We start from the raw sequence: 14,860 nt of genomic DNA, 5'->3' as shown, positions 1-14,860 counted from the left end.
ATGGAGTACATCATAGGGATCGGAGGGTGAGTGTGGGTAGAGTGGGACGGGGTTAGGGGGTGTATGGGGATGGAGGGGGTTATGGTGTGATATAGGGGGTGGGAGGGGGTTCCTGGGTTGTATAGGGGATAGGAGGGGGCTCTGCTGTTACATAGGGGATGGGACAGGGTTAGGGGGCGTATAGGGGGAGGGAGAGGGTTCAAGGCTGATATAGGGATGGGGTTCTAGGGGTTGTATAGGGGATGGGACAGGGTTAGGGGGCGTATAGGGGGAGGGAGAGGGTTCAAGGCTGATATAGGGATGGGGTTCTAGGGGTTGTATAGGGGATGAGAGGGAGTTCTGGGGTTATTTAGGGGATAGGATGGGGTTCCTGGGTTATATAGGGGATAGCGTGGCATTATGAGGTTGTATAAGCGCTGACAGAGGGCTCACGGGTTATATAGGGGATAGGACAAGGTTCTAGGGGTTGTACAGGGGATAGAACAGGGTTCTGGGGGTTATATAGGGAATAGGAGGGGGTTATGGGGTGAGAGGGAATGGGGTTCTGGGGCTTGTGTAGGGAATGGGATTCTGTGGTTATATAGGGGATGGGATGGGGTTCCTGGATTATATAGGGGCTATATAGGGGACAGAATGGGGTTCTGGGAGCTGTATAAGGGACAACAGGAGGTTCTGGAGGCTCTATAGGGGACAGGACAGGGGTCTGAGGGTTGTATAGGGAATGGGATGGGGTTCTGCAGTTACATAGGGGATTATACGGCTATATAGGAGACAGGATGGGATTCTAGGGGTTGCACAGGAGATGGGAAGGGGTTCCGAGGTTATAATAGGGGATAGGATGGGGGTTATATAGGGGATGGTACAGGATGGTGGGGTTACATAGGGGATGGGATGGGGTTATATTGGGGATGGAACGGAGTCCTGAGGTTACATAGGAGCTGGTACAGGATGGTGAGCTTACACAAGGGGTCGGACGAGCTATGGGGCTGCACAGCGGACGGGAAGCATGCCGGGGTCGGTCACACAGTACGGGGCCAACACGAGCACTGCCCCGGGTGATCGGAGCCGCCACGGCGCAGACCCCTCTGCCCCCCACCTCCATCCCGCCCAACATGGCGGCGGCCCCGCTCCTCTCAGCGCCGCAGCGCCCTCCCGCGCGCGGGAAGCGTCGGACGTTCGGAATGTTACACTTCCGGGATGGGAGGCGGGCCGCGCTCGCGGCGACAGCCAATCAGCGCTCAGCGCGCGCCTCCGCGGCGCGAAATTCGAACATGGAGCGCGCGCGCTTCCCGGTGCCGGTTCGCGTTCCGCCATTTTTGGGTCCGAATCGCCAGGTTTGGGGTTTTTGGGGTTTGTTTTTTTGGGTTTTTTTTTTTCGCTCCAGCGTCACCAACGGGGGCAAAACCACGCTGACCAACAGGATCGTCAAGGCGCTGCCCAACTGCTGCGTCGTGCACCAGGATGACTTCTTCAAGGTGAGCGCCGCGGGGATCCCACGCGCTGCTGACAGGGAGAGCGGTGGGGGCAGGGGGAGCGATGGGATGTGGGGCCAGGGGAGCGATGGGGTTGATGGAGCGCTGAGGCCAGGGGAATTTGGGGCCAATGGAGTTTGGGGTGAATGGAGTATGGGACCATGGAGCATTGGGGGCAGTGAGATGTGGGGCTGGGAGAGCATGGGATTAACGGAGCATTGGGGTCCAGTAAGTATGGGGGTCAGAGGGGCATTGGGGTTAATGGAGCACTGAGGGCAGTGGGGTGCTGGGGTCAACGGGGCATTGGGGCCGATGAAATTTGGGGTCAATGGAGCACTGGGGTAATGGAGTATGGGACTGTGGAGCATTGGGGGCAGTGGGATACGGGGCTGGGAGAGCATGGGATTAATGGAGCGCTGCAGCCAGTGGAATTTGGGGCCAGGGGACCAATGGAGCATTAGGGTCCACTAAGTATTGGTGTCAGAGGGGCATTGGGATTCATGGAGCACTGAGGCCAGTGGAGCGCTGGGGTTAATAGAGCATGGGTCAACGGAGCATTGGGGCCAATGGAATTTGGGGTCAGGGGAGCACTGGGATTGATGGAGCATTGGGATCAATTGAATATGGGGCCAGGGGAGCATTGGGGTTGATGGAGTACTGGGGGCAATGGAATATGGGGCCAGGGGAGTACTGAGGCCGATGGATCACTGGGGTTAATAGAGCATGGGCCAGTGGAGCATTGGGGCCAATGGAATTTGGGGTCAATGGAGTGCTGGGGTAATGGAGTATGGGACTATGGAGCATTGGGGGCAATGGGGCATTGAGATCAATAGAATATGGGGCCAGGAGAGCATTAGAGTTGATGGAGCACTGGGGCCAGGGGAGCATTGGGGTTGACAGAGCATTGGGATTAAAGCATGTGGGGTCAGGGGAGTATTGGGGTTAATAGAGCACTGAGGCCAGTGGAGAGCTGGGGTTGATAGAGCATTGTGGCCAGTGGAGCATTGGTGGCCAATAGAAGACGGGACCAATAGAGCATTGGGATCAATGGAATATGGGGCCAGGGGAGCGTTGGGGTTAGTGGAGCACTGGGGTTAACAGACTATGGGGCAATGGAAGATGGGGCCAGGGGGGCATTGGGGTCAATGGAACATTGAGGTCAATAGGATATGGGGCCAGTGGAGCACGGGGGTGGCAATGGAGTGTTGGGATTAGTGGAACATAGGGCCAGGGGAGCATTGGGGTTGGCTATAATATTAGGGTCAGGGGAGCACTGGGGCCAACAGAGTATTGGTGGGTTGGAGTACGGCTCAGTGGAGCATTGGGGCCAATGGAATATGGGGCCAGTGGAGCATTGGGGTCCAGTAAGTATTGGGGTCAGGGGAGCACTGCTATCGGGGGAGCTTTGGAGTTATTGAGTATGAACCAATGGTGCACTGAAGGCCAACGAAATATGGGGGAACATTGGAGTCAATGGAATATAGGGCTGGTGGAGCATAGGGGCCAGTGGAGCTATTGGGGCCAGGGGAGCATTGGAGTAATGGAATATGGGGCCAGTGGAGCACTGAGGCCAATGGAATATGGGGCCAGTGGAGCGTTGGGGTTGATGGATCATTGGGGAGTATGGGCTGGTGGAGCACTGGGGCCAGTTTGCATGCTGCCCTATATGTCTGCTTATAACCCTGAGTGCTGGGATGGCTGCAGCACAGCCAACCTCAGCCCTCTGTCACCAATGGCCCCGAGGAGCCCAGAGCACTGCTGAGGTTTTTGGGGTGGGGGGGAGATGGGAAAGGCTGTGATTAAAGGCTGTTGGGTTTGGGGGAAGCGATCCTACTGGCTTTGCAGCAATGTTTTCTCACTGCATTTCAGCCCCAAGACCAAATAGAAGTCGGGGAGGATGGCTTCAAGCAGTGGGACGGTAAGAGCGGTGCTGGCTGTAGGATGCAGTGATGTATCTTCTTTCGTTGGGCTGTTTTGTTGGGTTTTTTTGTTGGTTTTTTTTTTTTTTCCTGCTGTTGTTTTTCCCTAAGCATTTCCTTTCAATTCTTAACGCTGTCATAGTCCGTTAAGCTTTCGAACCCGTGTGGGTGGCGGCGTTTGATGGGGACCCTCTCTCCCACCCACCCCTCAGTGCTGGACTCCCTGGATATGGAGGCCATGGTGAGCACGGTGCGTGCCTGGATGGAGAACCCGGTCAAGTTCGCCCGTTCCCATGGGGTGAACGTCACGCCCGACCCTACAGAGCCTCCCTCCAAAGAGCCCCACATTCTGCTCATCGAAGGCTTCCTGCTTTACAACTACAGGTGAGCTCGAGGGCAGGGGGAACCCACGGAATTGAAGCCAATTCCTGGTATCAGCGTGCCCACCGAGACCCCATAGCAGATTTTGGGGTGGGGGTCAACCATGCGATGCATGGGGTGGCTGCTGACGAGCCCGCCCTACAGGAGTGTGCCTTAATGACAGCGCTGGTCGGCAGGGTGGGAAATAGGAAGGTTGACTGTGGGGTTTTGGGGGGGGAAGGTAAGACCAGGAAATAACAATTTCTTTCTGCAGACCCCTGGTGGAGCTCTTCGACCTCCGCTACTTCCTGGCAGTGCCGTACGATGAGTGCAAACGGAGGAGGAGGTGGGTGGTGCTGGGCTGCAGCATTGACCAACCCCAAATCCTCATCCCAGCCAGCCTTCATCCCAGCTGGCACTGCCCAAACCTGAATCCTCATCTCAACTGACACTGCTGACACTAAACCTTCATCCCACCCAGTACTCCCACCCTAAATCCGCATCCCAGCCAGCACTGCTGACCCTAAACCTGCATCCCAAACAGCACTGGCCAACCCTAAATCCTCACCCCAGCCAGCACCACTCACTCTAAGCCCTCACCCCAACCATAAATGCTCACCTCACTTTGGGCTTTAGGATTGTAGGATCACTGCTGATCCTGAACCTTCATCCCAGCCAGCACTGCTCACCCTAAGCCCTCATCCCAACCATAAATGCTCACCTCTCCCAGCACTGCTGATCCTAAACCTTCATCCCACCCAGCATTGCTCACCCTAAGCCTTCATCCCAGCCATAAATCCTCACCTCACTTTGGGATTTAGGATTGTAGGATCACTGCTGATTCTAAACCTTCATCCCAGCCAGCACTGCTCACCCTAAGCCCTCACCTCACCCAGCACTGTTGATCCTTAGACCTTCATCCCAGCCAGTACCACTCACCCTGACCATAAATGCTCACCTCACCCAGCACTGTTGATCCTAAACCTTCATCCCAGCCAGCACTGCTCACCCTAAGCCCTCACCCCAACCAATTCTGCTCGCCCTAGATCCTCACCCCACTCAGCTCTGCCCAACTCTCCCATCCCACCCCTTCCTCCCATCTCACACTGCTGATCCCAATCCCCCTCCTGACCCCAGTAAGGGTGATGAGCTGGGGTTCCCTGCACTGCCATTATTGGTGTGTAGGAGCATCGAGTGCAAACTGGAATTAATGAGTTTAATTAGGATAAGTGACCCTATGCCATAGGGGGATACGTCTATAGGGGGCAGTGGGTGAGCCAAAGGGGGGATCATAGGGGGATATGAGGCTACAGGGGGCTGTGGGGTGGATATGGGGAGATATGGGGCAGTCAGTCTTGGCTCTGACTGTCCCTTTGGAGTGGGTTTTACCAACATCCCACCCACCAACGGGGACGTGGCACGCATCCCCTACAGCCACCACGGACCCCATTGGGGGGTGCTGGAAGAAAACCTACCCCAAAATTTGGGGCAGTGGTTGCTGGGAAGCGATGCCCACCGTCCCCACTGTTCCCTGTTTGCAGTACGCGCAGCTACACCGTCCCTGATCCCCCCGGCCTCTTCGATGGCCACGTGTGGCCCATGTACCTGAAACACCGCAAGGAGATGGAGGACAACGGGGTCGATGTCGGTGCGTGGCCCCATTCCCTGCCCTTGGGGGTTTTGAGGTCGCTGAGTCCCCCCACGAGGGCGGTTTGATGACGGTCTGTGTCACAGAGTCACCATTAAGGATGGGGGAGAACTCTGAGTCGCTGAGCCTCGTGCTGTACCCACGTGGAGCTGTAGGGCTGGTTGGCGATGGCCAGGGGGAAAATAGGGAGAATTAGGGGGGGAAAGACAACTTTCTGCTGGGGGAAGGGGGGTTTGGGGTGGGTTCTGTTGGGGAGTGGGAAAAGAGCCAACAAAACCGATGCTGGAGCCAACATTTAGGCCAACAAAGCCAATGTTGGGGCCAACATTTAGGCTAACAAAGCCAATGTAGAGGCCAACATTTGGGGCCAACATTTGGGGCCAACAAGGCCAATGTTGAGGCCAACATTTGGACCCAGCAAGGCCAACGTCGAGGCCAACATTTGGGACCAACAAAGCCAACATTTGGGGCCAACATTTGGGGCCAACAAAGCCAATGTTGAGGCCAACATTTGGGACCAACAAAGCTAGCATTTGGGGCCAACATTTGGGGCCAACAAAGCCAACATTTAGGCTAGCAAAGCCAGTGTTGGGGTCAACATTTGGGGCCAGCATTTAGGCCAACAAAGCTAATGTTGAGGCCAACATTTGTGACCAACGAAGCCAACATTTAGGCTAACGGGGCCAACATTTGGGGCCAGTGAAGCCAATGTTGGGGCCAACGAAGCCAACGTTGAGGCCAACATTTGGGGCCCGTAAAGCCAACGTTGGGGCCAACAAAGCCAATATTTTGGCCAACAAAGCCAGTGCTGGGTCAATCCATGCCATATGTAGGAACAAATCAATGCAAACGTTGAGCATCCCATCTCCTATTAACTATGCCCTCCCCCAGGTCAGACACCCCACAGGTCCCCCCCATTTTGTGACACCTCCTCTCCCTCAGTCTATTTAGATGGGCTGAAGAGCAGAGAGGAGCTCTACGACGAAGTCCTGGAGGACATCAGGAACAGATTGCTGAACCGCCCCCCAGGTAACCCCATAGCTGGGGGGCAGGGGAGCAGCCCTGGGTGCCGGGGGGGGTCCTCACAGCACCCCTTCTCCTTCACAGGGCCCCCCAAGAGCTGAGGGACCCCACGCACAGATGTAAATACTACTTAACGCCGCCGTCGGAACGAGGGTTGATTGGGAAACGTCTTTTGTATATAATTGAGAACTGAAGATAATTTATTTGCCACCATGCCGGGCAGGATTTGTTATTTTATTTTATTTTATTTTTAATATTCCACCACATTTTGCCAGAAGTTGGGAACTCTTTTTTTTTTTTCCTGATGGAAAGAACAGAGGCCGCCTTTGGGACCCGGCCGCTCCGCAACGCCGTCGTTCCCATGCAGTAAAACCAGTTCCAATCTCTCCTTTCATTTTTCCTCTTGAGCCGAGGTTGTTATGGGGTGGGGGCTCCTGCAGCCCCATAACCACGCACTGCATCCTCAGCCTCTTTGGGGCCGGGTAGGAACTGGGTCCTGTTCAATGTGGCCACTGGGATTGTGCCCAACTCTGATGGGAAAACCCAATGGGATTCGGGATGGGGGGAGCTCTCCATGGGTTCCCCTGCGTAGGGGGGTCCCTATGGCACCCAGGAGCCCCTATGAAGCACTCTGGAGTCCCTGTATGGCTCTCAGGAGCCCCCATTGCATTCAAGACTCCCTATATAGTGTTTAAGAATCCCTATTGCACTCAGAAGTCCCTATATGGTGTCCAGGAGCCCCTATAGCATTTAAGAGTCCCGACATAGGACCCAAAAGTCCCCATAGAGCATTCAGGGGTCCCTATATAGCATTGAAGAGTTCCTGTCTGCTGCTTAGGAATCCCTGGACAGCATTTAGGAATCCCTGTTGCACTCAGGAGTCCCCATTTGGACCTCAGGAGTTCCCCATAGCACTTAGGGAGTCCTATATAGGACTCAGGAGTCCCTATATAGCATTTAGAGCCCTAGAGTGCCTGTACAGCACCCAGGAGTCCCTACACAGCATTTAGGAATCCCTGCAGGACTCAGGAGTCCCTGCACAGCATTTAAGAGTCCATGGAGCATTTAGGGATCCCTATGGCACTCAGGAGGCCCCGTAGCATTTAGGATCCCCTGTGTAGCACTCAGGAGCCCCTATGGTGCCCGCAGCCTCGAGTCCAGCGCAGGGGAGCTCCCTGTGCAGCTTGGGGGTTTGCTGGCCGTGATCCCATGGGGCTCCTGAAACCCAAACCTGCAGCACCAGCGCAGCCTCAGCACCCGGTGAACTTTGTGCTTTTGGGATCAGCTGTCGCTGTAGGATTTCCCCCCCTCCCCCCCTCCCTCCCCTCTGTTTGGGAGCAGATGGAGCCCCTGGGTTTCAGCCCCGAAGCAACGGGAGCAAACGGGGTCGGCCCTCTGTGCCCCATGGATCCCTGTGAGGGGGATGGGAAGAGATCACCCCACACTGCCCCGCTATGGGGACACCGCCAGCGCAGCGCTCCGTCACATTGCCACCTCCCCCCCCAGCCCTAAAATTATCACCCAGCCACGTGCCCCACAGCTTGGGACGAACCCGACACCCCACAGCACGTCAATGGGCACGTGGCACGGCCCCATGGAATGGCCCCATGGAATGACCTATGGCACAGCCCCAGGAATGACCTATGGCACAGCCCCATGGAATGGCCCCATGGAATGACCTATGGCACAGCCCCAGGAATGACCTATGGTGCAGCCCCATGGAATGACTTATGGCACAGCCCCAGGAATGACCTATGGCACAGCCCCATAGCACAACCCCGTGGCACAGTCGTATCCTCCTTGCTCCCCACACCAAGCCCCGTGGTTGGGGTTTATATGTGGCCAAATGGGCCCAGATTTGGACCCCAAGACCTCCCCCAGATCCCCCACCCCATTCCCATGGCCTCCCCCTGATCCAACAGACCTGCATTCCCAAGATCTCCCATAGACCCTCCCCATTCCCATCACCTCCCCCCACAGACCACCCCCAAACCCTACAGACCTCCCCATTCCCACCATCTCCCCCCACAGACCACCCCCAACCCCCCTCCCATTCCCATGACCTCCTCCAAACCCCCAGACCCCCCCAAGGCGCTCACTCCCAGCCATAAGAATGCCCAAATCCTTCTCCCCCCCCCTCCTCCCCTTGCACCCCAAACCCACACAGAGGGGTTATGAGGACAGAAAGCTTTATTTTATTAAAAGGGACTCAAAGCTGCACCCAGCTGGGAGGAGGCACCGTGGGGCAGATGGGACGTGTGGGGCGGCCCTGGGGGGCGCTTCCAATCCTCCCCCCAAGCACGGCCACTCTGGGGTCAGGCTGGGGTTTGGGGCCATGTAGGGATAGTGCTTTGGTCCCATTCCCCCTCCATAGGGGTGCGACCCTGAGGGACATGAGATGTCTGCCCCACTGAGTGGAGCCCCACAGATGGCACAGGACCCCCAGAGGAGCCCAAGGAAAGGGGAGTGCGGCCGTGGAGCTCAGGGGGAAAAAACCCTACAGACACTGGGGACAACCAGGGGCTCTACTGGGGACAACAGCACACTGAGCTCCGGCCCCACACCGACACTGAGGGCACGCAAAGCTGAGCTACAGGGCTGCCATCCAACCCCACTCGGTCCCTGACCCCGCTGCCAAGCCATGGGGCTGCTCCCACCCCACAGCCTGCCCCCCCGACCCCAATGCCTAACAATAGGGTTGCCAATCCCACCCCACAGCCCCATATGTTCCCTGACCCAGTGCCTGGCCGCGAGGCTGCTGTCCCAACCCACAGCCCCACACGTTCCCCAGCCCCACTGCTAACCATAGGGCCACAGCTCCCACCCCACAACCCCACGTGTCCCCACAACCCCCCTACCCAACAATAGGACCCCCATCCTGCCCCACAGTGTGGCCCCTTGATCCCACTGCCTAGCCATGGGGCTGCTGTCCTGCCCCACAGCCCCACCCCACATCCCCCCTGCTAACCATAGGGCTGCTGTCCTGCCCCACAGCCCCACATGTTCCCCACTGCTAACCACAGGGCCACTGTCCTGCCCCACAGCCCCATACTCCCCATCCCCACATCCCCACGTGTCTCCCCAAGCCCTCTACCCAACCATAGGACTCCCACCCTGCCCCACGGTGTGGCCCCTTGACCCCACAGCCCAGCCATGGGGCTGCTGTCCTGCCCCACAGCCCCATATGTTCCCCATCCCCCCTGCTAACCATAGGGCTGCTGTCCTGCCCCATCTTCCCCACATTCCCCAGCCCCTCTGCCAACCGCAGCCCCACAGCCCCACGCTCCCCATCCCCACGGCTCCCACCCCACATCCCCGCTCACCCCCCATCCCCGCCCCCCTCAGCGGATGCTGCCATCCTCCCCGCCGCCCTGCAGCTTCTCCCTCTCGATGGACCACAGCAGCTCCTGCACGAAGCGCACCTCGGATGCCACCTGCTCAGCCAGGGCACCGTAGCGCTTCTCCAACCTCCGGTAGCGCCGGCGCAGCCCCCCGGCCGCCTGCATCACATTCCTGCTCTCCTCCTGCGCCCGCTGCCGGGCGGACTCGGCTCGGAGCAGCTCCTGCCGGATCTGCCGCAGGTCGCGGCCGATGCTCTCGTTCTCCTCTTTGTACCACGATTCCTTTTCCTCGTAGATGGACAGCAGGGCCTCGATGTCCTCCCGGAAGGATTTCTTGTTCTTCTGGATCTCACGGAGGGTCTCCTCCGCCGCCGCCACCTCCTCCATCACTTTGGAGAAGCGTTCGAAGTTGATGTAGGTGTTGTTGGGCGGCATGCTGGAGTGAGACTTGATGGTGTATTCCTTCAGCCGCGTCGTCTTCAGCCGCCGTCGCTGCTCTGCCTTCTTCCCACTGTCCTCATTGCGGACGTTCCTCCTCTTGATCACCTGTGGGGAGACGCGAGGATGGGGCAGCGCAGCGGGGCCGGATTGGCCCTATGGGGTGGGAGGAGCACCGAAGGCACCGGAAGGGACTCACAGGGACAGGAGCACAGAATGGGGTGGGGTGGGGTGGATTGAGTTGGGTTGAGTTGAGGTGGGTTGGGTTGAGTTGGTTTGGGTTGAGGTGGGTTGGGTTGGTTTGGGTTGGGTTGGGTTGGGTTGAACTGAGGTGGATGGAGGTGGATTGGGTTGAGGTGGGTTGGTTTGGGTTGGAGTGGATTGAGGTGGGTTGGGTTGAGGTGGGTTGGGTTGGGTTGGGTTGAAATGAGGTGGACTGAGGTGGATTGGGTTGAGGGGGTTGGGTTGAGGTGGATTGGTTTGGGTTGAGATGGACTGAGTTGAGTTGAGGTGGGTTGGATTGAATTAAGGTGGTTTGAGTTGAGGTGGGTTGGTTTGGGTTGAATTGAGGTGGACTGAGGTGGGTTGGTTTGAGTTGAGATGGATTGAGTTGGTTTGGGTTGAGGTGGGTTGGGTTGGTTTGGGTTGAGGTGGGTTGGGTTGGGTTGAGTTGAGATGGACGGAGGTGGATTGGGTTGGGTTGGAGGACTCCAAAGATCTCCCCATTCCAACCCTCACCACAGGCGGGTGCCCCTCAGTACATCAAAGTGCCCAGGACCCCCCACCCCCAACGCCTCCAGGGACGGGGCATCACTGTGGGGTGGGACTGCCCCACACCTGACCCCACAGAAACAATGCACGCTTCTTCCAGACCCCCCCACGCAGGCTGACCCCACCGCATCGCTGAGCCCCACTGCTGACCGCACACGGGACATCATGAGACTCAAACCACGGATCTGAGCGCTGTTCCAGTGCCACAACAAATCCACGTGGCTGTGGGGCCACAGCCCACCCCACTGCCACAGCCCCCATCTGCCCCACAAGCCCCAAACCATCACTTGGAAACCCCATACCTTGATCCAGGGGTGCTCCAGGCTCTGAGCTATGGTCATCCGCTTCCTGCAACAGCAGTGGGGTGGGACGGGGGGATGGGGTTGGGGGTTGGGAGGAGGAACAGGAGGAGAGGGGACAGGAACAGGGGGATGGGATCAGAGGGGCACAAAATCAGGGGGGCCACGCAGGGTCAGCCCTCAATCCACCACTTCCTCACAACCCCATTCCCTCCCTTCCATGCGCTGCAGCCACAGGTGACCCCGCAGAAACCAACCCAACCCCACACCGATGTGGGGCACAGCCAGGCCCACGTCAGCCCCTGCCACCCACATCCCAACCCTCACTTGGGGTCCTTGACCAGCAGCCGGCGGATGAAGTCCTTGGCCAACTCGCTGGTGCTGCTGAAGTATTCCTCATCGAAGTCGTAGTTGACGGCGGAGATGTTGGTGAGGGTCTCCTGCTTCGTTTCCCCCAGGAAGGGGGAGGCCCCGCTCAGCCTGCAGCAATGGGGAGATGCTCAGTCCCACATTCCCACCCCCTGCAGCTCCCCCAGCCCCGGCCCCAACTACTCACAGGATGTAAGTGATGACCCCAATGCTCCTGGAAGGGAAAAGAGGAGCTCAGAGCCTCACAGCGTCCCCCATGTGGCACAGAGGGGATGTGGGGAAAAGTCCTCGCCCCACACCGGGGCTCACTCACCACATGTCAGCCTCCAGCCCCAGCGGCTCGTAGTTCACGATTTCTGGTGCTTTAGGAAGGAAGAAGGGAGAAAACAAACTCATTTCGGGGGGAAAACTGCATGGACACGTGGGGCTGCCCCACTGCCCCACAGGGAGATAACCCACCCAGGGGCATCTCTGCAGGATGAGGCCAACATTTCTGAGCCTAGAGAACCCCCCACCCCCCTCCAAAACTGTGCCTCACCCACAAACTCCGGGGTCCCGAAAATGTTCTTGAACTCATTCCCAGCTTCGATCTTGTGGGCGATCCCGAAGTCGATGAGTTTGATGCGAGGGTTGGGCACGTTCTTGTCCAGCAGCATGATGTTCTCCGGCTGTGGAGGAGGGGGGGATGATCAGTGCTTCACCCCAACGCTGAACATGCGGCGTTCCACAAGCCAGCAGCGTGCCACGATGGCCACAAAGACCGATGGTTGACCAATGGTTGGCCACAAGTCAGCAGTGTCCTCCTGTGGCCAAGAAGGCCAACAGTGTCTTGGATGACCATGGGTTGGCCACAGGTTGACCATGAGTCACAGTGGGCCCTGGTGGCCACAAAGACCAGTGGTGTCCCAGTCGACCCATGGTTGACCAACAGCTGGCCAATGGTTGACCACAAACCAAAATCTGCGCCCCAGCAGCCACGAAGGCCAACGGTTGACCAATAATTGACCAACAGTTGGCCACAGGTTGACCGCAAGACAAGAGCGTGCTCCAGCAGCCACGAAACCCAGTGGTGTCCCAGTTGAGCAGTGGTTGACCAACAGCTGGCCAATGGTTGACCACGAATCAAGATCTGCATCCCAGCAGCCACGAAGGCCAACGGTTGACCAATAATTGCCAACAATTTTGGCCACAGGTTGACCACAAGCCAGCAAGGCATCCCAGCAACCATGAAGGCCAGCAGCGTCCCAGGTGACCAACGGTTGGCCAAGGGATGGCCAACAGACAACCACAAGCCTGCAGAGCGTCCCAGTGGCCAAAAAGACCAACAGCAGCCCAGCTGACCAACAGCTGACCACCCAACGTCCCACCCGACCCCTACGGCTCCCACCGCCACCCCAGACCCCCACCTTCAAGTCAAAGTGTGCGATGCGCTTGGAGTGCAGGTAATGCACCCCGTCCAGGATCTGCTTGAGGAACTGCGTGGCCTCCTCCTCCGTCAGCGACTCCTTTTCCGCCAGGAAGTCGAAGAGCTCCCCGCCCGACACCAGCTCCAGGATCAGCACCACGTCCGTCTTGTTCTCGAAGATGTCGTGCAGGGTGATGATGTTGGGGTGCTGGATCTCCCTCAGGATGTCCACCTCCCTCTCGATCTCCTCCCTGCTCACCCCCCGGCGGCTCGACGACAGCCGTCGCTTTTTGATGAATTTGGCTGCGTATTCCAGGCCTGTTTTCCTCTCCCGGCATTTTCTCACGATGGCAAATTGGCCGCTGTGGGAGGAAAGAACCTGAGAACCTTCAGCACGGCTCAGGCAATGGGAGAAGGCACAGATCCCAACAGCTGGTGGGGAGCGGGGTTCTCTCGGATGCAGATGGGGCAGAGCAGCCCCTACAGCAGAGCCCATAGGGCTGCCCCATAAGCTCGGGGTGCATCCCAACCCTGCAGCACGGGATGTGGGAAGGAAATCTCTTCCTCCGACGGACGCAGCAGCTGCTCAGCTGTCCCCACGCTGCCGGGCCGTGCAGGAAGCCAGCCCCACAGCCCCGCTCGTCCGTGACCCCAAACTCAGTCCGTAGGCTCGGGGCCGCTCATCCCAACGGATGGGGCTGGGGCTGTCCGTCCCTCCCGCCCCATCTCTCCGCAGGCTCGGGGCCGCTCAACCCCCGCTCCCTTCCCCCAAACCCCCGCAGCGCCGCGGAGGAGGACGCCGCCCCGCAGCCCCGCAGCTCCGCACCGCCGCCCCTCCCGGCCCCTCCCCGCTGACGTCCGTCCGTCCGTCCGTCCGTCCGTTCCTCTCTCCCGGCCCCGCGGAGCCATATAAGGACCGCAGCGCCGCGCCGGCCCCAAATCTCAGCGGAGCGGCACGGCGAAACCCCAAAGCGGTGCGGGACGCGCATCGGGACCCGCCCCGCAAACGCGGGGCCGGCCGGGGGCACCGGAGGACGGCAATTTAACGCCACGAATGCCGCTTCCCGCCCGCTTTCCTCCCGCCGGCGCTTCCCCCCGGCCCCGCCGCCCCCCGCTCACCTGCCCAGCTCTTCCCCCATCTCGTAGAAGTCCTCCACGCTCTCCTGCCGGAAGGTGGACATGGCCGCGGTCCCGCGGCTTCCCCTCCGCTCGGTTCAGCCCCTGCGGAGGGGGATTCGCGGCTGAGCCCCGCGCCGAGCCCCGCGCCGCCCCCCGCCCCGCATCGCCCCGCGCCGCCGCCGCACCTGAGCCGCCCCCGCCCGCACCGCCGCCGCCGCATTCCACCACTGCTGCCGGCTCCGCCCCTCCGCCTCCGCTATTGGCCGCGGCGCCTCCGACGTCCCGCCTCTCGCGCGCTATCATTGGCTTCTCGTAGTGACGTCATGCTGGAATGCGCGGATGAGGCCGCGCGGGGCGGCCCCGCCCTGTTGCCCGGCCTCGCCCAGGAGCTGCGGGATCCGGGTTCGAATCCCGGCGGCGCCTCCCGGCGGTCCCGCACCGCTGCTCCCCTCCCCCGCCGCTGGGAATCCCGCAGCTTTGAGCTCTCGCAGGCCGGGGATCCTGCAGGGCCCGGCGCCCCGGCATCACGCAGGGACCACGCGTGACCCAGCAAAGCGAGGAGGCGCACGGCCAACCCTTCATCACCATATCAAATTTATTATTTCCAGTGGCACTAATACATTGGTTGATGCTCATGATGACAATCACACTGCACAAGATCTCCCTGCCTTCGAGTTGCTGCCCAACCACAACACC

General features: G+C 59.2%; 2 protein-coding genes across 2 annotated transcripts; one reads left to right on the top strand and one right to left on the bottom strand.

Annotated features, from left to right (window-relative positions):
* On the top strand, positions 1-6,568 carry NMRK2 (nicotinamide riboside kinase 2; the record flags this gene model as incomplete). The annotated part of the gene is made up of 8 exons (XM_079546632.1): positions 1-26; positions 1,385-1,475; positions 3,342-3,390; positions 3,604-3,775; positions 4,026-4,097; positions 5,293-5,399; positions 6,342-6,428; positions 6,507-6,568. 8 exons carry the CDS (start codon positions 1-3, stop codon positions 6,521-6,523), a joined length of 621 nt encoding a protein of 206 aa, XP_079402758.1. The 3' UTR covers positions 6,524-6,568.
* A 3,195-nt stretch (positions 6,569-9,763) lies between these two features.
* Positions 9,764-14,800, bottom strand: DAPK3 (death associated protein kinase 3; the record flags this gene model as incomplete). The annotated part of the gene is given in 13 exon segments (XM_079546720.1): positions 9,764-10,309; positions 11,275-11,320; positions 11,599-11,751; positions 11,828-11,854; positions 11,954-12,002; positions 12,179-12,308; positions 13,047-13,407; positions 14,165-14,250; positions 14,252-14,266; positions 14,350-14,397; positions 14,399-14,478; positions 14,481-14,532; positions 14,534-14,800. Coding segments are annotated over 13 exon segments (1,860 nt in total).
* Positions 14,801-14,860: the final 60 nt, after the last annotated feature.

The sequence above is a fragment of the Tetrao urogallus genome, assembly GCF_951394365.1.
Source record: "Tetrao urogallus genome assembly, chromosome: 25".
Taxonomy (NCBI): Eukaryota; Metazoa; Chordata; class Aves; order Galliformes; family Phasianidae; genus Tetrao; species Tetrao urogallus.
Note: the sequence above shows the minus strand (reverse complement) of the source record. Positions and strands in the feature narration are given on the sequence as shown.